General features: G+C 36.5%; 1 protein-coding gene across 1 annotated transcript; it reads left to right on the top strand.

The window, feature by feature from the left end:
• Nucleotides 1-16,455: 16,455 nt before the first annotated feature.
• LOC124959750 (olfactory receptor 4A47-like) lies at nt 16,456-17,373 on the top strand. Its single transcript, XM_047518101.1, has one exon. It carries the CDS (start codon nt 16,456-16,458, stop codon nt 17,371-17,373), a length of 918 nt encoding a protein of 305 aa, XP_047374057.1.
• The last annotated feature ends 7,725 nt before the right edge of the window (nt 17,374-25,098 follow it).

A 25,098-nucleotide genomic window follows, 5' to 3' on the forward strand; every position in this document is an offset into this window, starting at 1 on the left:
TTTTTGGTATATATAAAAAGTGAGTGACTTTGGACATTAAATATGCATCCTGCAGCTTTGTTGTAATCATTTTTTAGCTCCAGATTTTCGTAGATTTTTCTTAGGTTTTCTGTGTCGGGGTACCCGGGACCCCTGGCCCTAGGTGTGGCTAAGATGGCGCCTGGCAGTGAGCCAGAGCAGTTAACTTTTGCACAAACATCTGACATCATTTTAAGGAAGTCTTTATGACTGGTTCTCTGGTCTCATGCACAACGCATGATCTCGGTATGCCCTGCTTGGCTCTCTGTATCTGTCCACGCTTTTCCCTCGTGTGCTCTCCTTTGATTGGTGGTTTTACCTATATAAGGTCTGTAACTTCCCTGCTGGGGGAGAAAAGGAGGATAAGAAAAAGAAACGATAGAAGCAGAAGGACAGCGCGCAATAAAGCATTGAAACTTCAACCAGGTGTCGTGTTTCTCTGCGGGCAGGGAACGCGATAAGTGGTGCCAAAACTCGACCTGGGAAACAACAAACCAGCAGCAACTACCTAGGTAAGTTTTAGAGATTAATGTTATAAATAATAAAAAAGGAGTGATAAAGGCAGCCTTGACGTTCGTGGTAAAGCGACTATCAGGACACGCGGAATGCGGTCCAATTAAAGTCAGGACACACGGAAGGTGGTCCGGGGACACGCAGAATGCGGTCCGATTAAAGTGAAAGTAAGGACTAGCGAAAGGCAGTCCGGAGACAGAGCCAAGCGAAACGCGGCTCGGAGTGGACTAGCGAAAGGCAGTCCGGAGACAGAGCTAAGCGAAACGCGGCTCGGAGTGGACTAGCGAAAGGCAGTCCACCTTAAAAGTATTAAAGTGAAAGTAGCACGCGAAAGGCGGCTACACCCTGCACTAAGCGAAAAGCGGTCCACATTAGAGATATTAAAGTGAAAGTGGTGCGTGAAAGACCACCATCAATCAACCTGGACCAAGTGGAACGCGGTCCAGTGAACTGAAACTGGTATGCGAAAAGTGATCACAGCAAATTAATCATGGGTTCTGAGGTATCTAGAGTTCACATGGAAGGTCTATTAAAGGCTTTATTAAAGGCTAATGGAACACCTTTAAAGGTTTCCTCAGCTAGGAAGTTTTTAAAAACTGTAGAAGATAAAGCCCCTCAGTTTTTAAATGAGGGATTGTTTGATAAAGAGAAACTATCACAAGAGACAGAAAAAGGCCCCCCTCCTGATCCCTTCCACGCAGCTCCATGGCCACCTAGGGAGGGAACACCCGTGTTCTTGAAGCAGTCCTCCCCCGAGTCCAATCCCCTTAGGCAGAGATCTCAGCAGCTCCATTCCTCAAAAGTAGTAAGAAATAATGTTTTGTGATTTTCTGCATTCAAACCTAACCTGATTTCTCAACCAGGAAGAAAAAGGGTTAAAAAGTCCTGGGTGATCCTCCCTCCCCCCTGCCTGGCCTTGCTGAAGCCTACATTGGAATGTGAACTGCAGCAGTCTCAGCGGGAAAGGGGAGTAACCTAAAGATAAAAAAAAAAAAAAAAAGGTGTCCGTTTTAAACTTCTGGGCTGCTACACAAAACTAACTTATTTTCCAGGATTCTTGTTCTGTTTTGTTTTTCTTTAATGCTGTATTTTTGAGCTCATAATTTTGATCCTACATACCTAGGTTAATGATTTTTTTTTCTTTTTGATCAGTTCTATTTTTTATTCAACTAAAGTTTTTAAAAATCTGTTACATTGCAATGGAGATTCACCTATAAAGTTACAAGGCCTTTGATTTTGTGTTATGTGGATGTTGTGCTGTCTAATGTCATGTTTTGTTTGTATCAAAACTGAGCGTTCCTAAAATTAAAATTTAAAAATGGATCCAAATACTTTTATTCACGTGATTTAAAAAGGTTCAATTTAAATTGAGTAAATTAATAAGAGTAAAATGTCTTTAAAAATAACTTACAAGTCTCTAGGTGGTCAAACTAATGGAATGTTGATGTTAAACAATGTCTAGTATCAATTGTTTCTAGGACCTTTCTTCAACAGAAAAGAAACAGCAAATACTGTTCAGGACACTTGTCTAATATCTTGACTAAAAACAAGGTTACTAAGAGTTATGTCTTAACAAGTACAATTCTATATACAAAGGGTTCTAAAGGTTTCAACTGTGTTTCAGTTAGAGTACTATAAACAACAAAGTATTTTATCTTGTTAAAATGGTGTAATTTATTTAAATTCAGAAATTTCATAAGAGTTGTTTCAGAATGTGAACAAAAGGGGGTCAACACATAAAAAAGAAAAAATAAAAGGTTCTAAAAATACAACTATATTTAGTGAAGAAGAAAATCTTTCTGGATAAAAAAGTGTTATATAATAAAATACATGAGGGTCTAAATAAGTGCTAAAAAAGTCTGTGTGTAAGTAAAGGACAAGTTTCAACAAGCCTGTGTGTAACTAAGTTGGTTGTATGTATGTAAAACAGCTAAAGCTATTTAAGGTTTTTCTTAAGGTGAAATACTAATGTTCTGATATAAGCCAAAGTTTAATCTATATGGTAAAATGACATGGTAAAATAACAAGGATTTCTTAGAAACACTAATTTACTCTTAACTTTGTGTCTATTAAGTTTTATTCTTTAAAACAATTAGTCTTAAAAATTGGGGTTTATACAATTATGGTTAAACAACTGTTAAGAGTATTGTACTATGTTACAGAGTCTAAATTTTTCTTTAAAAACTAAATTTAGTAAGATTAAAGTGTCAAGGTAATTGTGAAATGGTCACTCCTTGTATATTAAATGTATTCATATTTTCCAAGTATACAAGTTTTAAAGCAGGGTATTTATCAAGCTGCTATTCTCCAAACTTCTCTCTCAATGTTGAAATGCTTCTAGGTTCTCATGAGCAGTCTTAATGCCTATTCCTACCTTCCTACCAGCTAAAATATTACAATCATATCCCAAAGCTGTTGCTCAAGTAATATTTAAGGGAATAGAATCTTGCATTACTGTCTTTGGAATCCATCCTTCTATCATTATAACCCCTTATTCCACTCAGCAAATTAAATGGCTAAGCAATAATGATGATGATTGGTCAGTATTATATTGTTCCACCTCAGCTCAGTTTGATAACCATTATCCCCAACATCCTTGGATTCAGTTTTGTAAAGTTACTCCCATAATTTTTCCAAAAGTGACTAGTGCCCAACCTATTAAAAATTGTATAACTATATTTACTGATGGATCTAAAAATGGAGTAGGCACTGCACTTGTTCATGATCAACTTCATACTATAATAGTTCAATCCAACTCGGCACAAGTTACTGAGCTTGCAGCTGTGGTGTTGGCTTTTAAAGTAGCAGATAATCAGCCGTTTAATCTCCTATCTGATAGTTCATATGTTGTTAATGCTTTAAGTGTTCTTGAAACTGTGCCATGTATTTCTTCTTTTTCCACCATGGCTTCCTATTTCACTACACTGCAAAACCTTATTCTGCAGCGTAAACATCCATTCTATATAGGACATATTAGGGCTCATTCTAATTTACCAGGGACCTTTGGCTAGAGCAAATGATTTGGTGGATATGGCTACCAAATCCGTTTTTGTTTTTTCCATAGAGGAACAAGCAAAACTCTTTCATGAGAAATTCCATGTAAATTCCACTACCTTGAGTAGAAAATTTCCTATCTCTAAATGTGTGGCTCGACAAATAGTAAAAAATTGTCAACACTGTGCTCCTTTGATCCCAGTACAATCTTTTGGAGTCAATCCCAGGGGATTGTTACCTAATCATGTTTGGCAAATGGATGTAACTCATATTCCTGAATTCGGTACTGTAAAGTATGTACATGTGTCAGTAGACACTGCTTCAGGGGTCATCATGGCTTCTGCTCACTCTGGAGAAAAGGTAAAAGATGTCATTCAACACTGCCTACAAGCGTTTGCTTGCTGGGGCATACCTAAAGTTATAAAAACAGATAATGGTCCTGCTTATACCTCCAAAAGCTTCCGGCTATTTCTACAAACATTTAATATTCAATTGATTACTGGTATTCCCTATAATCCACAAGGACAAGGTATAGTCGAGAGGACGCATCTCACCTTAAAAAATTGTCTTAATAAACAAAAAGGGGGAATAGGAGCCTCCTTTAAATCTCCCAAGGACAAAATTAATCTGGTTCTTTTTATTTTAAATTTTTTGAATATAGACAATTATGGACACTCTGCGGCTGATCGCCATAGCAACCCTTCCCCTGTCCCTCAAACATGGGCCAAGTGGAAAGACATATTGACAGGTTGCTGGAAAGGACCAGATCCAGTATTACGTTGGGTCCGAGGGTCTGTTTGTATTTTTCCACAGGATCAACAAACTCCGATCTGGGTTCCTGAAAGACTGACCTGTGGGCAATAGTTAAAGCTTGGCCATATCCTTTACCGTTAACTAATATTACCCACTACACTTTATGATCCAGAGACTCAACCATATAATTCTTCCGCTATCTCCCTCCCTGGAGCCTTATGCTTTGATATACCTGAGGATAATGCTACCTCACAAATTACCTCTTCCCACTAATGGATTTAAAACTCCCAGAATTTTTCCTCCATGTAATCCAAAATTTTCCACGCCTCCCATTTGGACAGGTTGTCAAAATGCCAAGCGAGCGACCCCGGTTCAACATGGATTTTTCTTCACACCAAATTTTACTTCCCAGCATACCACTGATAATTTTGCTGATCATGACGCCAACTTGGGCATGGAGCGCGTTAATCCTTTTAATAGCTGGTTGCTATTCACCTCGACTTCAGGATATACTAACTTACAACCTTTTGTTTTGCTCTTAAAGGAGGATCTTTTAGACAATGCGAATGGAACTCTTCGGCGTGGAGCGGAAAAAATGCTGGAGCTGAGACTACTACTAACTGTACTAGAGACATTACATTCTCATCCACTCCAGCCTGTGTGTTCCCTCCTTTTATGTTTCTACTAACCAATATTTCCAATAACACAACCCTTGATTGCTCTCAATCTAGTTGCTACCTTTCTCAATGTTGGAATGCTACCAATTTCTCCCGCGCGGTCTTAATGCGCATCCCTACCTTCCTACCTATCCCAGTCTCTGTTACAGATGCAGAATTACCAGTGCTACTATCAAGAAATAAAAGACAATTTGGCATCGCAGCAGCTGTGAATTGACAACTACTATACAGACAGTGACTGCAGTCAACCGTTTAGCTGAAAACACAGCTACTGCCTTACAAACTCAAGAGACTTTAAACCAACATTTAAGGGCAGGCTTACTCCTGGTGAATCAAAGAGTGGACCTATTACAAGAACAAGTGGACATATTACAAGAACTTTTGGGACTGGGATGTGTTTACTCTTTAAGAGCTGTTTGTGTTACCCCTATTGTATATGATAATTTCAGCACTGCAGCTAAGTTATCTAGTAATTTGTCACTTTACCTTACTTCTACTTGGTCATCTCAATTTGATAATCTTACCTCACAACTTAGAGCCGAAATTGTCAAAGCTAATTCTACTGGGGTACATATTGCTTCTGTATCTGAGATGGTTAAATGGTTTTCTTCTGCTTTTGATTTTGTAAAACAGTGGGCAGGTCTGGGCACTTTGGGACTGCTTCTCCTCATTGGTATCCTTTTCCTCACTCATCTGTTTGTGCATCTACGAGCCAGCCAAAACAGGGATCGGATTATCTTTCATCAGGCCATGACCGCCCTAGAGGCCGGCAGCTCCCCACAAGTGTGGCTCTCGATGCTGGACCGGTAGTCAAAGACGGGTAATGAAGGATGTGGCTATGTACCAACCTAAGACAGGAGCTGCAGCATGCTCTGCAGACTCTGATGATGGGTAAGGACATATGCTGACCACTCAACCTAAGACAGGCACGGTCCCGAGCTTTAATTTTATAATAAAAAAGGGGGAACTGTCGGGGTACCCGGGACCCCTGGCCCTAGGTGTGGCTAAGATGGCGCCTGGCAGTGAGCCAGAGCAGTTAACTTTTGCACAAACATCTGACATCATTTTAAGGAAGTCTTTATGACTGGTTCTCTGGTCTCATGCACAACGCATGATCTCGGTATGCCCTGCTTGGCTCTCTGTATCTGTCCACGCTTTTCCCTCGTGTGCTCTCCTTTGATTGGTGGTTTTACCTATATAAGGTCTGTAACTTCCCTGCTGGGGGAGAAAAGGAGGATAAGAAAAAGAAACGATAGAAGCAGAAGGACAGTGCGCAATAAAGCATTGAAACTTCAACCAGGTGTCGTGTTTCTCTGCGGGCAGGGAACGCGATATTTCTGCATAGTCATATCATCAGCAAAGACAGTTTTATTTCTTCCTATCAACATATCTTCATTTTTTCTTACCTCCACCCCCCATTGATCAGCATCTGCTTATCAGAGAAAACATCCGGCCTTTGGTTTGGGGGGATTAGCTTATTTCACTTTGCATGATGTTCTCTAGTTCCATCCATTTACCTGCAAATGCCATAGTTTCATTCTTCTTTAAGGCTGAGTAATATTCCATTGTGTATATGTAGCACATTTTCTTTGTACATTCATTTGGTGAAGGGTATCTACACTGGTTCCATAGTTTAGCTATTGTGCATTGAGCTCCTATAAACATTGACGTGGCTGTGTCACTATAGTATGCTGATTTAAGTCCTTTGGGTATAAACCAAAAAGTGTTCTAGTGTCTAAGTCTTTGATGACACTTTGAATTGATTTTTGTGCAAGGTAAGAGTTAGAGGTTTAATTTCATTTTGTTACAAATGGATTTCCAGTTTTTACAGCACCATTTGTTGAATGGGCTAACTTTTCTCCCATGCATGTTTTTGGTGCTTTTGTCTAGTATGAGATAACCATATTTATGTGGGTTTGTCTCTGTGAATTTTATTCTGTACCCATTAGTCTACATGTCTATTTTGGTGCTGATATCATACCATTTTTGTTACTATTGCTCTGTAGTATAGTTTAAGTTTTTGTATTATGATGCCTCCTGCTTCACTCTTCTTGCAACGGATTGCTTTGGCTACTCTTGGTCTCTTATTTTTCCAAATAAATTTCATGGTTGCTTTTACAATTTCTATGAAGAATGTCATTGGGATTTTAATAAGAATTGCATTAAATCTGTACAGTTCTTCTGGTAGTATGACCATTTTGACAATGTTAATTCTGCCTATCCAAGAGCATGGGTGATCTTTCCATCTTCTAAGATCTTGTTCAATTTCTTTCTTTAGTGTTCTATAGTTTTCATTGTAGAGGTCTTTCACCTCTTTCATTAGATTGGTTCCCCAAGTATTTTTTTTAGGCTATTGTAAATGGGGTAGTTTTCCTCATTTCTCTTGCAGTGGATTTATCACTTATGTATAGAAAAGTATTTGATTTATGGGTATTGATTTTATATCCTGCTACTTGCTGAATTTGTTTATTAATTCTAGAATTTTTCTGCTGAAAATTTCAAGATCTTCTAAATATAGAATTGTGTCATTAACAAATAGTGATAGTTTTTCTTTTCCTATTTATATCCCTTTAATTTCTTTGGTTTGTCTAATTGCTCTGGCTAGAGTTTCAAGGACTATGTTGAATAGAAATGGTGGAAGAGGGCATCCCTGTCTTGTTCCAGTTTTAATGGGAAAACTTTCAATTTTATCCATTTAGAATGATGTTGGCCTTGGGCTTAGCAAAGATAGCCTTTATGATGTTGAGGTATATTTCTACTATCCCTATTTTATCTAGTGTTTTGAGCATGAAGGGGTGTTGCATTGTGTAAAAATGCTTTTTCTGCCTCTATTGAGATAATCATATGATTCTTGTCTTTAAGTCTACTGATGTGATGCATTACATTTTTTGATTTCCATGTGTTGAACCAACCTTGCATTCCAGGGATGAAACCCACTTGATTGTGGTGCACTATCTTTTTAATATGTTTTTGTATGCAGCTTGCCAGAAGTTTATTGAGAATCTTTATATTTATGTTCATCAGGAATATTGGCCTGAAGATTTATTTCCTTGATATATCTTCATCTGGTTTTTGTATCAGGGTGATACCTCATAGAATGAGTTTAGAAGGGTTCCCTTCTTTTCTAATTCATGGAATGATTTCAGGAGTACGGGTGTTAATTCTTCTTTTAAGGTCTTGTAGGACTCAGTGAGAATCTATCTGTCCTGGACTTTTCTTGGTTGGTAGGCTTTAGGCTTTTATTGGCTGGTTGCTTTAAATTGATCTGTTGAAATTGTGTGTGGCCTCATGATCCAGTTTGGTTAGATCATATGTCTCTAGATATTTGTCAATGTTTTTGAGATTTTCTATTTTATTTGAGTATAAATTTTCAAAAACATTTCTAATCATCTTCTGTATTTCAGTAGTGTCCATGGTGATATCTCCTTTTTCAAAATGAAGTTTAGTAATTTGGGTTTTCTCTCTCTTTCTTCTTCTTAGTGTAGCTAAGGGTTTGCCAATTTTATTAATGTTTGCAAAGAACCAGCTTTTCATCTTGTCAATTTTTTGAATTGTTTCTTTTGTTTCAATTTCACTGATTTCAGCTCTTATTTTTAATTGTTTCCTGTCTCCCACTGCTTTTGGTATTGTTTTGTTCTTCTTTTTTTAGGGCTTTGAGATGTAATGTTAGGTCATTTATTGGTTGACTTTTTATCCTTTTAATGTATGAGTTCAATGCAATGAACTTCCCAGTTAGCACTGCCTTCATTGTGTCCCAGAGATTTTGATATGTTGTATCAGTGTTCTCATTTACCTCTAAGTATTTTTAAATTTTCTCCCTGATTTTTTCTGTTATTCATTTGTCATTCAGTAGCATGCTATTTAGTCTCCAGGTGTTGGAGTAGATTCTATGTTTTATTTTATCTTTGATTTCCAGTTTCATTCCATTATGATCTGATAGAATTCAGGGTAGTACTTCTATTTTTTGTATTTGCTAAGAGTTGCTTTGTGACATAACATGTGGTCTATTTTAGAGAAAGATCCATGTGCTGCTGAGAAGAAAGTGTATTCACTCAATGAAAGATGAAATATTCTATACATGTCTGTTAAGTTGAAATCATTGATTGTGTTATTTAGTTCTATAGTTTCTTTGTTTAGTTTTTTTTGGAAGATCTATCCAGTGGTGAGAGGGATATGTTAAAGTCAACCAGTATTATTGTTTTGTGGTCTATCTGATTTTTGAAATCCACAAGGGTTTCTTTGGTGTTCCTAGATGTCCCAATGTTATGTCTTGTTGATGTATGATTCCCTCAAGTAGTATGGAATGCCTTTTCTTATCTCTTCTAACTTTGGTTGGAAGTCCACCTTGTGTGATGTGAGGATGGAAACCCCTGCTTGTTTACACAGTCCATGTGAGTGATGTGTTATTTCCCAACCTTTTATTCTGTGGATGTCTTTTCCTAGGAGGTGAGTCTGTTAAAGACAGCATATTGTTGGGTCTTTTCTTTTAATCTAATCTGCCAGTCTATGTCTATTGCTTGATAGGTTTAGGCCATTTACATTCAATGCTATTATTAAATATGGTTTTTATTCCTGGTCCTTTTGGTTTATTTTGGTTTTTAACTTGACTTAATTTCTCCTTTGATTGATTTTTCCTTTAGTGTAGTCCTTCCCTTTGCTGGTTTTCATTGTTTTGTTTTTTTGTTTTTTTTTTCATTTCCTCCTCATGGAATATTTTGCTCAGCTTTTCTTAAGTGCAGGCTTTCTAGTTGTGAATTCTTTTAAGTTTTATTTATCATGGAAGGTTTTTATTTCATCTTCAAAGTTGAAGCTTAATATTGCTGGATATAAAATTCTCAGTTGGCATCCATTTTCTTTTAGTGCTTGATCTATGTTATTCCAGGACCACTTGGCCTGGAGGGTCTGGGCTGAGAAATCAGCAGAAATTCAAATTGGTTTTCCACTGTATGTAATTTGATTTTTTTCTCTCACAATCTTTACAATTCTATCCATATTCTGTACGTTAGTCATTCTCATTATAATGTGCCTTGGTGTGTGTCTGCTGTAATTGTGTACATTTGGAGTCCTGTAAGCCTCTTGTAGTTGATTTTCCATTTCATTCTTTACATTTGGGAAATTTTCTGACATTATGACTTTGAAAAGATTGTGCATTCCTTTGGTTTGTATCTCCATGCCTTCATCTATTTCAATAAATCTTAAATTTGCTCTTTCCATGTTATCCCATATTTCTCGGAAGTTCTGTTCATGGTTTCCTACCATCTTCCCTGTGGTATTGACTTTATTTTCAGGAGTATATATATATTTTTATTTTTTTTATATAGCTTTTAATTTTCTACAGACTGCATTGTGATTCATTGTATACAAATGGGGTACATCATTTCATTTCTATGATTGTACACAATGTAGATTCATACCATTTGTGTAATCATACATGTACATAGGGTAATGGTGTCTGTCTCATTCCACACTTTTCCATATGCCCCTCCCTCTCATTTCCTTCTACGTAATATAAAGTTCCCTCATTCTTCTCTCACTCCCCACCTCCCCGCCCCCATTACATATCATTCTCCACTTATCAGGGAAAACATTCAGCCTTTGGTTTTGTTGGCTTGGCTTATTTCACTTAACATGATATTCTCCAATTCCTTCCATTTATTTGCAAATGCCATAATATTATTCTTCTTTATGGCTGAATAATATTCCATTGTGTATATATACCAGAGTTTCTTTATCCATTCACCTGTTGAAGGGCATCTAGGTTGCTTCCACAATCTAATTATTGTGAACTGAGCTGCTATAAACATTGATGTGGCTGTGTTACTGTAGTTTACTGATTTTCGGTCCTTTGGGTATAAACCGAGGAGTGGGATAACTGGGTCAAAAGGTGGGTCCATTCCAAGTTTTCTGAGGATTCTCCATACTGCTTTCCAGAGTGGCTGCACCAATTTGCAACTCCACCAGCAATGTAAAAGTGTGCCTTTTTCCCCACACCCATGCCAACATCTCTTATTGTTTGTGTTCTTGATAATAACCATTCTAATTGGAGTAAGATGAAATCTTAGAGTTGTTTTAATTTGCATTTTTCTAATTACTAGAGATATTGAACACTTTTTCATATATTTTTTAATTGCCTGTGTGTCTTATTCTGTAAAGTGTCTGTCCAGTTCCTTGGTCCATTTATTGATCGGGTTCTTTGTATTTTTGGTACAAAGTTTTGTAAGTTCTTTATAAATTTTGGAGATAAGTGCTGTATCTTAAGTGCATGTGCAAAAGATTTTCTCCCACTCTGTACTCTCTCTCTTCACGATGTTGATTGTATCCTTTGCTGAGAAAAAGCTTTTTAGTTTGAGTTCATCCCATTTGTTGATTCTTGCTTTGATTTCTTGTGCTTTGGGAGTCTTGTTGAGGAAGTCTGGTCCTAAGCCAACATGATAAAAATTTGGGCCTAATTTGTCTTCTTTTGGGTGCAGGGTCACTGGTCTAATTCCTATGTTTTGATCCATTTTGAGTTGAGTTTTGTGCAGGGTGAGAGATAGAGGTTTAATTTCATTTTACTGCATATGGATTTCCAGTTTTGCCAGCACCATTTGTTGAACAGGCTATCTTTTCTCCATTTTATGTTTTTAGCTCCTTTGTCTAGTATGAGGTGACTATATTTATGTGATTTTTTTTCTCTGTGTCTTCTATTCTGCACCATTGGTCTATCTGTCTATTTTGGTGGATGTCTTTGATATTTTCTATTTTGTTGGAGTATAGATTTTCAAATTAGCTTCTAATTATGTTATGTATTTCAATGGTATCTATCGTGATCTTTCCTTTTTCATCACAAATTCTAGTACTTTGAGTTTTCTCTCTCCTCTTTGTTAGTGTGGCTAGGGGTTTATCGATTTTGTTTAGTTTATCAAAGAACCAACTTTTTTTTTTTGTGGTGCTGGGGATTTGAACCCAGGGCCTTGTGCATGCAAGGCAAGCACTCTACCAACTGAGCTATATCCCCAACCCAAGAATCAACTTTTTGTTTTGTCAATTTCTTGAATTGTTTCTCTTGTTTCAATTTCATTGATTTCAGCTCTGATTTTCATTATTTCCTGTCTTCTACTATTTTTGGTGTTGATCTGGTCTTCTTTTTCTAGGGTTTTGGGATGTAATGTTAGGTCATTTAGTTGTTGACTTTTTATTTTTTTAACATATGAGCTCAATGCAATGGACTTTCCTCTTAGTACTGCATTCAGAGTGTCCCAGGGATTTTGATATGTTGTGTCATTGTTCTCATTTACCTCTAAGAATTTTTTTTATTTCTTCCCTGATGTCTTCTGTTATCACTGCATCATTGAATAGTATATTATTTAGTCTCCAGGTATAAGAGTAGTTTTTGTTTGTTATTTTATTGTTCATTTCTAATTGCATTCCATTATGGTCTGATAGGATACAGGTTAGGATCTCTATTTTTTGTATTTACTAATGGCTTTTTTGTGGCATAGCATATGGTCTATTTTGGAGAAGGATCCATGAGCTGCTGAGAAGAAAGTATATTCGCTCGATGATGGATGAAATACTCTGTAAATGTCCATTAAGTATATATCATTGGTTGTATTATTTAGTTCTGTAGTTTCTTTGTTCAGTTCTTGAATGGAGGATCTATCCAGTGGTGAGAGTTGTGTGTTAAAATCCCCCACTTTTAATGCATTTTGGTCTATTTGATTCTTAAAATTGAGAAGGGTTTGTTTGATATACATAGATGCTCGATTGTTTGGGGCATAAATATTTAAAATTGTTATATCTTGCTGTTTTATGCATCCCTTAAGCAGTATGAAATGTCCTTCTTTATCCCTTCTGACTAAATTAGATTTGAAGTCCACTTTATCTGATATGAGGATGGAGACTCCTACATTTTTACTGGGTCCATATTCATGGTATGTTTTTCCCCATCCTTTCACCTTTAGTCTGTGGATGTCTTTTTCTATGAGATGAGTCTCTTGAAGGCAGCATATTGTTGGGTCTTTCTTTTTAATCCATTCTGCCAGTCTATGTCTTTTGACTATTGAATTTAGGCCATTGACATTCAGGGTTATTATTGAGATATGATTTATATTCCTGGTGGACATCTGGTGGAAGACAATGGTTAGGTGAAAGGCAGGTAATGGGCAGGCAGGGGACAGACTAAGGAGGAAAGAGCGGATGATAGACAGCAGTCAGCTTGTGATATGGGCTCAAAAGTTTAGTGATATGCTGGCAGACAGCAGGTGATTGCGACAGGCAAATGGGGGGTAAACAGCTGGAGTTGGAGGGCAGTGCTGCCTCACAGAGAAACAGTATTTTCTTTGGTTGAATCCCAAGTCATGGAAAGACAACGAATGCCATCTTGGATCTCCCCTTAAATGATTTTTTCTATATCCGTAGATATAAGTATGTATTTTATCTTATGTATCCTTCAGACTGATGAATTACATTAATTGGCAGCTGGATATTGTACCAGCCTTGCATACCTGGGATGAATTTCAATTGGTCATGGTGTGTTACTCTTTTTATACACTTTTATTTGACTTGCTAATAATTTTTGAGAATTTTTATAACTCCAGCAACTGAAAGTCCTTAATCTCAGAAATGTAAATTCTTTAATAAGATAAATAATGCCTTTATTTTGGTTCTTGTCTGTGTCTTCAACTTCACTTTGTTTTGTCTTTTTCCTACCTTACTCCCTTCCAGGTAGTGACCTTTCAGCATTTTGAACTTGCCTAGCCCTTTACAATGTTGGACCTTCCCACATGTAAAAGTACTTCCCATAGAAGCTACTAATGTCTCATCCTTTGAATTTCAGTTTAAATATCACCTTTAAATGGGGCCTTTTATAATTTTACATGGTTCACAGAGTATCTCACTTCTATTTTTCCTCACAATAACCTGTTGACTTTCTTATTAATAGTGATCACAGATTACAATTACTTTTATAGATATTCCCATTTTATTTTGTGACTTAATTACAAGATATAACACCAATGCAGATAAGACTATGTTCCAATGTTTTCTGTTTTATTAACTATTGTGTCTCCACTTAATAGCACAGAACTTTTAGCAAATTAGATTTTATTAATCTAATTAGATATTAGATATTAAATATTTTTAAAATATTTATTAGATATTAAATATTTTTAAAATAGTGAAAAAAGCAGATACTTAAGTAATTGATAAAACTAAAAATTTTTTTAAATGTATCTAATCTGACACTAACAGGTAGCAAAAAATTGAGTGAGATGAAAAATAATTTTTCCCTGGCAAAGCAGGGAAATAATTGATAAATCCATCCTCAGTGGAACAAATTAACAGGGTTGATATTTTAAACTTGACTGCCAATTGTCCCATAATGTTTCTGAAAATAATTTTCCTGGATGAATCACCTCGACCTTAGTTATGTGATCAATCTAATGATATCTTTATATATAGGTGTTCTTTTGAAAATTTGTGGAAAATCCCAGTGAAAGCAATTAAGTACAAACCAGTCTTGGACACACTCCAGTTGCATTAATCCATGATTAATGTGCTTTCATGGTATAAAATTTTCAGTAACCTTTGCCCCTGTTAAGTTGAAGATGCTGTCCTCTCAGTAGCTGATACAATTATTTCAGAAGATGTTTTCATTATGCTTAAAGCATGATCTGAAAATGGCACAAGAATGTCCTCTTCAATTCTCAAATAAGTATCTGGTCATACCAACACAAAAGAGAAGATGGGATAAATGGCTAAATGGTAGTTATTTCTAGCAATCCTGTAAAAGTTACTAGAACTTAGAAAACTTTCCATGTTAAAAAAGACTAGTTGTTGTCTTCTTAGGGCTACATACAATTTGTTTGCATTTTTGATAAATTATTCTAATAAGGAAAGTTTTAATTTTTGATTGCACCATGGAATTCTTTTGAAATAGGTTTACAATGTAAGTAATGGTTTCTGCAATATGTATAAATCTGGCGAAAATGAACAGACATAGCTGTATGACTTCAAATATATTCTCAAGGAATATGCAGGATTTTTTTTTTCTAGATAGGATGGGGATTTCCCTCTATTTATGAGTAAGGCAAGAAAATTTTTCAAACTGTAAATAATCTTTCAAAGTTAAGACTTTACAATTGGTAGCAGAAAACAGACTTTGCAATTATGAGATTTTTTTACTTGTGTTTGTAAGAATTAAATGTTAAAAAATCTGTAGGAAGAAAGTGGCTTGTCAAGTTGTACATGAGAGTTGTCATGAATATATTTTAAAAATTGAAAACTTAAGTCAGTGACCATGTTAGAACCTCAATAGTTATGTTTCCATCTGGAAAAGTAGAAGACTCATGGTGAGAAGCTGATTTCTCAGTCAGCACCAAGATTTCTATCCTCTGATGACATGACCCCTGGAGTAGACCCTGAGCCTCGATGAGCTAGTGGACACTCTCTGATGGCCTGAAGTCCCCCTCATTCAATCTGCATGACACAGGTGAGTGCCCCTAAAATGCTTGTTGTTTGAATGAGTACATAAAACATTGAACATAATACAAAATTTGCACAATATTTAACATTATTTTAGAGATCGTGATATCTGCCTCTGCTCTCTGAAGTTAGCATCTACCAAAGAATCAATGGAACTAAGGAGATGGAAAATCCTTTTGGATATTTGAAGAGAAGAAAAAGACTTGAGCAGATAACCATGGAGACTTGCAAGAGATGAATTCGGGCAGTGACCTGGATTACAGTCATCTGTGGTTTGTAAGTCGAGGTAGGGAGAATAGACTTTGTTGAGCATGTGGAAGGAATCTCCAGTAGGGGTTTTGAGCAAAGGAGTGATATGATCTTAATAATATTTAAACAGATAATTTGGGATACCTCAGGAAAGTAATTTGTTGAAGGCTAAAATGAAACTAGATAGACCTCACAGGGGTCTACTGCAGTAGACAGTGGATAAAATGAGAATGACCAGATTTTTAAAATATTAATAAAGCTTCAAGAGAACTTATTAAATATATAATTAAGTGACATGAAAGGACTAAAAGAGTGAAGAACACTATGAGAACTTGATCTGAGAAAGAACAGGGAAGAAAGTACCATTAATTAGAGAAAAACTAAGAAGGAATAGATTTATCATAAAAAAAATTAAAAATTACATGTACATACTAAAGGGGTATCTAATTGAAGATGTTCACTCATTAGTCTTAGATACTCCGGAAAATTATGAGACAGATCATGTTGAAACTAGACAATTTCAACAATTATTCATTTCTAGGTTAAGAGAAGGAGGGTAATCCAAATAAAGACACTCACAGGAGGGTTAAAGGACTTGGCAGGATATCTGAGACTATGAGAGTAGAGGTCACACAGTGTGTCACATGAAACATTTATGTCTTATTTTGTACACACACACAGTAAGTGAGTGAATGAATAAAGATCAAGATTGAGATAGTTCTATTTTTTCATTGTTTTGTAGGTAAACTGTTTTTAATATCCAAAGTCATCACCAATAAAATAATACATGGAACAGAAGAATAATGTAACTTACTTTGTCGTTTTGGGCCTCACACAGAATCAAAAGTTGCAGAAAGTACTTTTTATTATGTTCTTGCTCATCTACATCCTAACCATGGTGGGAAATCTGCTCATTGTTATGACCATAACCTTCAGTAAGACCCTGGGCTCACCAATGTACTTCTTTCTTGCTAGCTTATCATTTATGGATGCCATTTATTCATCCGTTTTCTCTCCCAAGTTGATTTCTGATTTGTTCTTTGGGGAAAATACCATATCCTTCAAGCTTTGCATGACTCAGCTCTTTACAGAACACTTTTTTGGTGGATCAGAGGCCTTTCTTCTGTTGGCAATGGCTTATGACCGCTATGTGGCCATCTGTAAGCCTTTGCATTATTTAATTATTATGAGACCATGGGTGTGTGTTGTGCTGCTCGTAGTGTCCTGGGTTGGAGGCTTTCTGCACTCTGTAATTCAACTAAGCACCATTTACAGGCTCCCATTCTGTGGCCCCAATGTCATTGATCATTTCCTGTGTGACATGTACCCTTTATTGCAACTCGTCTGTATTGACACCTATGTCATTGGCCTCTTGGTGATGGCCAATGGGGGACTCATCTGCACAACTGTGTTTCTGCTCTTACTCGTGTCTTATGTGGTCGTCTTGTACTCGCTGAAGAACCTGAGTCAGGAAGGGAGGCGGAAAGCTCTCTCCACCTGTAGCTCCCACATCACTGTGGTTGTCTTCTTCTTTGTTCCCTGTATTTTCATATATGTAAGACCAGCTAAGACTTTCCCCATTGATAAATCTTTGAGTGTGTTTTTCACAGTCATAACCTCCATGCTGAACCCCATCATCTACACTCTGAGAAACTCAGAGATGACAAACGCTATGAAGAAACTCTGGAGAGGAAAAGTCAAATAAGTGAGTTGCACCTGGAAAGCCTAATGCACATAGAACAGGGAGTATTTATATAGCATTACACTGATTTTTCCTCAACTTCTACACTTATTTTATTTCTTATTTTGTAATCCTCCTATTTTTAGATTCTCTCAAAGTGATTCTTTTTATTTTACTATTTAATGCTATATTATTTTAATTTAAGTTGCATTACACGTAGGTTTTTCTGTTTACAAGTTTCAATTTTTAAAATATAAAAGGATAAGTGTAATAGATACTTATAAATGTTAAAAATGGAACCCAGGGGCCAGGGAGGTAGTTCAGTGGTAGAATGCTTGCCCAGCATTCATGGGGCCCCAGGTTCCATCCCCAGGAACACAAAAACAAACCAAAAACATAGTTCCTGTGCAAATGATACAATGGTGGAATAAATCATCTTCCCATCTCTCAAGAGGTGTCCCAGTGCAACTCTGAGCTGCAGCCACTGAAATGTTCTTCTGAGATTCTTTAGATCAGACTCTTAGCTCACACAGATGTGTTGACATATAAGCACAAGTGGTTTCATTTCAATGCGTGAAAGTTTGCATCCCCCTCAGCCTCTTGACCATCTTCCAATATAGTCCCCATAGATCTACCTCTTTTCAGTTTTCCATTTAATGTATAATAACTCCTTATAAAAATGTTATAAAATTAGTGTCCAGTCCTCTTCAAGTTGCTCTCAACCTTTTTCAACACCAAATAATTCTGCAATAAATTAATTTTTATGTCTAAGTTTGGGTTCTTTATGGTCAATAGTGCTCTATATTTCTTTCACAGATATCTAATATGATTCTTTAACATTTAGTCCTTTGGATTCTGTCTTTTATGTTAGTTCTGTAAATGAGACCTTGTCTTCTATTATATTTTCCAAGTATTGATGGTTCGAATATAAGACAATTACATTTTGTTTTGTTTTGTTCATTTGGAAGTAAGAATAGTACTCACAGTGCATAGTTAGTTCACCCTATTTAGACTATAGTTCTGTATCTTTTGACAAGTGCATCAGCTGTATAAACCAGTCAGTAGGCCTAGTGTTTGAGCACCCTAAAATATTACCCTGTGCAAATTTTAGTCACCTGTTCTCCTCCTTGAAGGTCCTGCAAAAGTCAACCCCAGCTCAATTCATAGTAGCTAAGCTATGGAACCAACCTAGGTGCCCTTCAACATATGAAAGAATAAAGCAAATGTGAAATGCACACACACAAAAAATCTCTCTCTCTCTCTCTCTCTCTCTCTCTCTCTCTCTCTCTCTCTCTCTCACACACACACACACACACACACACACACACACTGGAATATTACTCAGTCACAAAGAATGAAATGATGGCATTTACCAGTAAATGGATGGATCTGAAGAATATTGTGCTGAATGAAATGAGCCAGTTCCAAAAACAAAGACCAAATGTTCTCTCTGATATGTGGATACTAACTCACAACAAGTGAGGGTAGGAAGGGGATGAATTGAAGTTCATTGTGTTAGATAAAAGGGAATGAAGAGAAGGGAGGGTGAGGGGAATAGGAAGGACAGTAGAATTAATCAGATATAACTTTCCAATCCTTTTTTTTGAATATACAGCCATGGTGAATCCACATCATGTACAACCACAAAAATAGGATAAGTTATACTCCAGGTATGTACAATATGTCAAAATACACTCTACTGTCATGTATATCTAAAAAGAACAAGTATAAAAAGATAAGTGATTTCTGATATCTGATGTACAGAATGCTAGCTGTAGTTAACAATACTGCATTGTACAATTGAGATTTAAGAGAATAGTGTTCTCACCACAAAAAAAAATTGAAGCTTAACTGTGTGAGATGATGAGGTGAGGTAATCGTAGTAGTCATTTCATAATGTGTATATATATATATATATATATATATATATATATATATAACATCATGTTATACACCCAAACATGTATGATTCCTATTTATCAATTTTGGGGGACTGAATTAGAACAAGGTATATTCTATGCTTTTATAATTGTGTCAAAATGGAATCTGCTGTCATACATAATTGAAAAGAACCAATAAAAGATTAAAGTATTTATTAAAAAATCTATAGAATTGAAAAAGTTTTTTAAAAACATACAACTCTAATGCAACTTACTAAAATATGGTTTCTACTCAACTTTTTTTTTTTAATTGTTATTGTATACAAATGGGATACATGTTGTTTCTCTGTTTGTACATGGAGTCAAGGCATATCATTTGTGTAATCATACGTTTACATAGGGCAATGATGTTTGATTCATTAGTTTTTTTCCCTTCCCCACCACCCCTCCCACCCCTCTTTTCCCTCTATACAGTCCTTCTTTCCTTCATTCTTACCACACTCCTTATCCCTAACCCTAAACCTAACCCTAAATCTAATGCTAACCCCTCCCACCCCCCATTATATGTCCTCATCCACTTATCAGCGAGATCATTCGTCCTTTAGTTTTTTGAGATTGGCTTATCTCACTTAGCATGATATTCCCCAATTTCATCCATTTGCCTGCAAATGCCATAATTTTATCATTCTTCATTGCGGAGTAATATTCCATTGTATATATATGCCACAGTTTCTTTATCCATTCATCAACTGAAGGGCATCTAGGTTAGTTCCACAATCTGGCTATTGTGAATTGAGCAGCAATGAACATTGATGTGGCTGTATCTCTGTAGTATGCTGATTTTAAGTCCTTTGGGTATAGGCCAAGGAGTGGGATAGCTGGGTCAAATGGTGGTTCCATTCCAAGCTTTCTGAGGAATCTCCACACTGCTTTCCAGAGTGGCTGCACTAATTTGCAACCCCACCAGCAATGTACAAGTGTTCCTTTTTCACCACATCCTCACCAACACCTATTGTTGCTTGTGTTCTTGATAATCGCCATTCTAAATGGGGTGAGATGAAATCTTAGGGTAGTTTTGATTTGCATTTCCCTTATTACTAGGGATGTTGAACATTTTTTCATATATCTGTTGATTGCTTGTACATCTTCTTCTGTGAAGTGTCTGTTCATTTCCTTAGCCCATTTGTTGATTGGATTATTTGTATTCTTCGTGTAGAGTTTTTTGAGTTCTTTATAGATTCTGGAAATTAGCGCTCTATCTGAAGTGTGGTTGGCAAAGATTTTCTCCCACGCTGTAGGCTCTCTCTTCACATTTCTGATAGTTTCCTTTGCTGAGAGAAAGCTTTTTAGTTTGAATCTATCCCAGTTGTTGATTCTTGCTTTTATTTCTTGTGCTATGGGAGTCCTGTTAAGGAAGCCTGATCCTAAGTCAACAAGTTGAAGATTTGGACCTACTTTTTCTTCTATAAGATGCAGGGTCTCTGGTCTGATTCCGAGGTCCTTGATCCATTTTGAGTTGAGTTTTGTGTAGGGTGAGAGATAGGGGTTTAATTTCATTCTGTTGCATATGGTTTTCCAGTTTTCCCAGCACCATTTGTTGAAGAGGCTATCATTTCTCCATTGCATATTTTTGGACCCTTTGTCTAATATGAGAAAATTGTATTTATTTGGGTTTGTGTCCATGTCCTCTATTCTGTCCCATTGATCTACCTGTCTATTTTGGTACCAATACCATGCCGTTTTTGTTACTATTGCTTTGTAGTAGAGTTGAAGATCTGGTATTGCAATACCCCCTGCTTCACTCTTGCTACTGAGGATTGCTTTAGCTATTCTAGGTTTTTTATTCTTCCAGATGAATTTCATAATTGCTTGCTTTATTTCTGCAAGGTACATCATTGGATTTTAATTGGAATTGCATTGAATCTGTATAGGAATTTAGGTAGTATGACCATTTTGACAATATTAATTCTACCTATCCAAGAACATGGGAGATCTTTCCATCTTCTAAGGTTTTCTTTAATTTCTTTCTTTAGTGTTCTGTAGTTCTCATTGTAGAGGTCTTTCACCTCTTTTGTGAGATTGATTCCCGAGTATTTTATTTTTTTCAATGCTATTGTGAATGGGGTAGTTTTGTAATTTCTCTTTCTGAAGATTCATCACTTATGTATAAAAATGCATTGGATTTATGAGCATTGATCTTCTAACCTGCTACTTTACTGAATTCACTTATGAGTTCTAAAAGTTTTCTGGTGGAATTTCCAGGTTCCTCTAAATATATAATCACATCATCAGCGAACAGGGATAGTTTGAGTTCTTCTTTTCCAATTCATATCCCTTTAATTTCTTTGGTTTATCTAATTGCTCTGGCTAGAGTCTCAAGGACAGTGTTGAATAGAAGTGGTGAAAGAGGGTATCCCTGCCTTGTTCCAGTTTTTAGGGGGAACGCTTTCAGTTTTTCACCATTTAGAATGAGATTGGACATGGGTTTAGCGTAGATGGCCTTTATAATGTTAAGGAATGTTCCCACTACTCCAATTTTTCTAGTGTTTTGAGCATGAAAGGATGCTATATTTTATCGAATGCTTTTTCTGCATCTATTGAAATAATCATGTGATTCTTAACTTTAAGTCTGTTGATATGGTGAATGACATTTATTGATTTCCGAATGATGAACCAACCTTGCATCCCTGGGATAAAACCCACTTGATCGTGGTGCACTTTTTAATATATATTTGTATGCGATTTGCTAAAATTTTGTTGAGAATTTTTGCGTCGATGTTCATTAAGGATATTGGTCTGAAATTTTCTTTCCTCGAAGTGTCTCTGTCTGGTTTAGGTATCAGGGTGATATTGGCTTCATAGAACGAGTTTGGGAGGGTTCCCTCCTCTTCTATTTCATGGAATTCTTTGAGGAGTATTGGAATGAGCTCTTCTTTAAAGGTTTTGTAGAACTCGGCTGAGAACCCATCTGGTCCTGAACTTTTCTTTGTTGGTAGGCTTTTGATGACCTCTTCTATTTCATTGCTTGAAATTGGTTTATTTAAGTTGTGTATGTCCTCCTCGTTCAGTTTAGGTAATTTATATGTCTCTAGAAATTTGTTGATGTCTTCGAGGTTTTCTGTTTTGTTGGAGTATAGATTTTCAAAATAGCTTCTAATTATGTTTTGTATTTCACTCGTGTCTGTTGTGATGTTTCCTTGTTCATTCCGAATTTTAGTAATTTGAGTTTTCTCCCTCTTTCTCTTTGTTAGTGTGGCTAAGGGTTTATCAATTTTGTTTATTTTTTCAAAGAACCAACTATTTATTTTGTTAATTTTTCCAATCATTTCTTTTGTTTCCATTTCGTTGATTTCAGCTGTCTTCTACTACTTTTGGTATTGGTCTGCTCTTCTTTTTCTAGGGCTTTGAGCTGTAGTGTTAAGTCGTTTATTTGTTGATTTCTACTTCTTTTTTTGAATGCACCTCATGAAATAAATCTTCCTCTAAGTACTGCTTTCATAGTGTCCCAGAGATTTTGATATGATGTGTCTTTTTCTCGTTTACTTCTAAGAATTTTTTTATTTCCCTCCTGATGTCTTCTGTTATCCATTCTTCATATAACACTGTATTATTTAATCTCCAGGTATTGGAGAAGTTTCTGTTTTTAATTCTATCATTTATTTCATATTTCAATCCATTATGATCTGATAGAGTACAAGGTAATATCTCTATCTTCTTGTATTTGCTAACCGTAGCTTTGTGGCATAAAATATGGTCTATTTTAGAGAAGGATCCATGTGCTGCTGAGAAGAAAGTGTATTCGTTCTTTGTTGGATGGTATATTCTATATATGTCGGTTACGTGTAAATTGTTGACTGTGTTATTGAGATCTATGATTTCTTTATTCAATTTTTGTTTGCACGATCTATCCAGTGGTGAGAGAGGTGTGTTAAAATTGCCAGGTTTATTGTGTTGTGGTCTATTTGATTTCTGGAATTGAGAAGGAATTGTTTGACGTACGTGGATGAGCCAATGTTCGGGGCATAGATATTTATGATTGTTATGTCTTGCTGATTTATGCTTCCCTTAAGCAGCATGTAATGTCCTTCTTTATCCCTTCTGACTAGTTTTGGCTTGAGGTCCACATTATCTGAAATGAGGATGGATACTCCAGCTTTTTTTTGAGTCGATGTGCATGGTATGTTTTTCCCCATCCTTTCACCTTTAGTCTATGGGTATCTCTTTCTATGAGATGAGTCTCTTGCAGTCAGCATATTGTTGGATTTTTCTTTTTAATCCAATCTTCCAGTCTATGTCTTTTGATTGATGAGTTCAGGCCATTAATATTCAGGGTTATTATTGTGATATGATTTGTATTCCCAGTCATTTGACTCATATTTGTTTTTTGACATGATTTGGTTTCTCCTTTATTTGGCTATTCCTTTAGGCTAGTGCCTCCTGTTGCTGATTTGCATCGTTGTTTTTCATCTCTTCCTCATGGAATATTTTGCTGAGAATGTTCTGTAATGCTGGCTTTTTTTTTGTAAATTCCTTTAGCTTTTGTTTATCATGGAAGGATCTTATTTCATCGTCAAATTTGAAGGTATGTTTTGCTGGGTATAAGATTCTTGGTTGGCATCCGTTTTCTTTCAGGGCTTGGTAAATGTTGTTCCAGGCCCTTCTAGTGTTTAGGGTCTGGATTGAAAAATCTGCTGATATTCTTATTGGTTTCCCTCTGAATGTAATTTGATTGTTTTCTCTCGCGGCCTTTAAAATTCTGTCTTTATTTTGTATGTTAGGTATTTCATAATAATGTGCCTTGGTGTGGGTCTGTTGTAATTTTGTATATTTGGAGTCCTATAAGCCTCTTGTACTTGGTTTTCCATTTCATTCTTCATATTTGGGAAATTTTCTGATATTATTTCATTGAATAGATTGTTCATTCCTTTGGTTTGTTTCTCTAAGCCTTCCTCAATCCCAATAATTCTTAAATTTGGCCTTTTCATGATATCCCATAATTCTTGTAGATTCTGTTCATGATTTCTTACCATCTTCTCTGTTTGGCCAACTTTGCTTTCAAGATTAAATAATTTGTCTTCAATGTCTGAGGTTCTGTCTTCCAGGTGTTCTATCCTATTGGTTATGCTTTCTATGGAGTTTTTAACTTGGTTTATTGTTCCCTTCATTTCACGTATTTCAGTTTGTTTTTTTTTTCAGTATCTCTTACTCTTTATTGAAATGATCTCTTGCTTCCTGTATTTGGTCTTTTAACCTTTGATTGGTGTGATCATTTAATGCCTGCATTTGCTCTTTCATCTCCCCCTTCAATGCCTGCATTTGCTCTTTCATCTCCTCATTTGCTTCCCTGATTGTTTTAATTATGTACATTTGAACTCCCTTTCTGACATTTCTTCTGCTGTGCTGTCATTGGGTTTTATTGATGTAGGATCTAGGTTTGTTTGGGACATTTTCTTCCCTTGTTTTCTCATATTGGTCAGCTGTCAGTGGGACCCTGAGATGTTGCAGATTTCCTCTATTGGCTTATAGTTTCCCGGTAGATTTCCAGTGTATCACCTCCCAGCCTTCAGTAGCCTGAAGACTTGGAGGAACTTGATAATGCAGTGCATCCGAAGAAAGCTGCCCCTAGCCCCCTACTGGTTCCAGGGTTTGGAGCTGGCTCTGTGCGGAAAGGCTCTCACTGGGGGCCTGCACCATGCAACTGGCCGTGTGGGAGGTGCCCACCGCCGGAGTGTGGAAGGCTACCTGGGGAAGACTCTAGCGGCCCTGCCCTGCTCTGATAAGCCACCCCTGTCTGTGCCTGCTGCCCAGGCCAAGTTTCGTCCAGTGGGGGAGACGCACCCCATGACTCTATTTTTGTCCAAGTCTCTCA

Source organism: Sciurus carolinensis, chromosome 11 (genome assembly GCF_902686445.1).
Source record: "Sciurus carolinensis chromosome 11, mSciCar1.2, whole genome shotgun sequence".
NCBI lineage: Eukaryota > Metazoa > Chordata > Mammalia > Rodentia > Sciuridae > Sciurus > Sciurus carolinensis.

Coding starts and splice junctions, on each gene's coding strand:
- LOC124959750 (XM_047518101.1), top strand. CDS start 16,456: ATGGAACAGAAGAATAATGTAACTTACTTTGTCGTTTTGGGCCTCACA.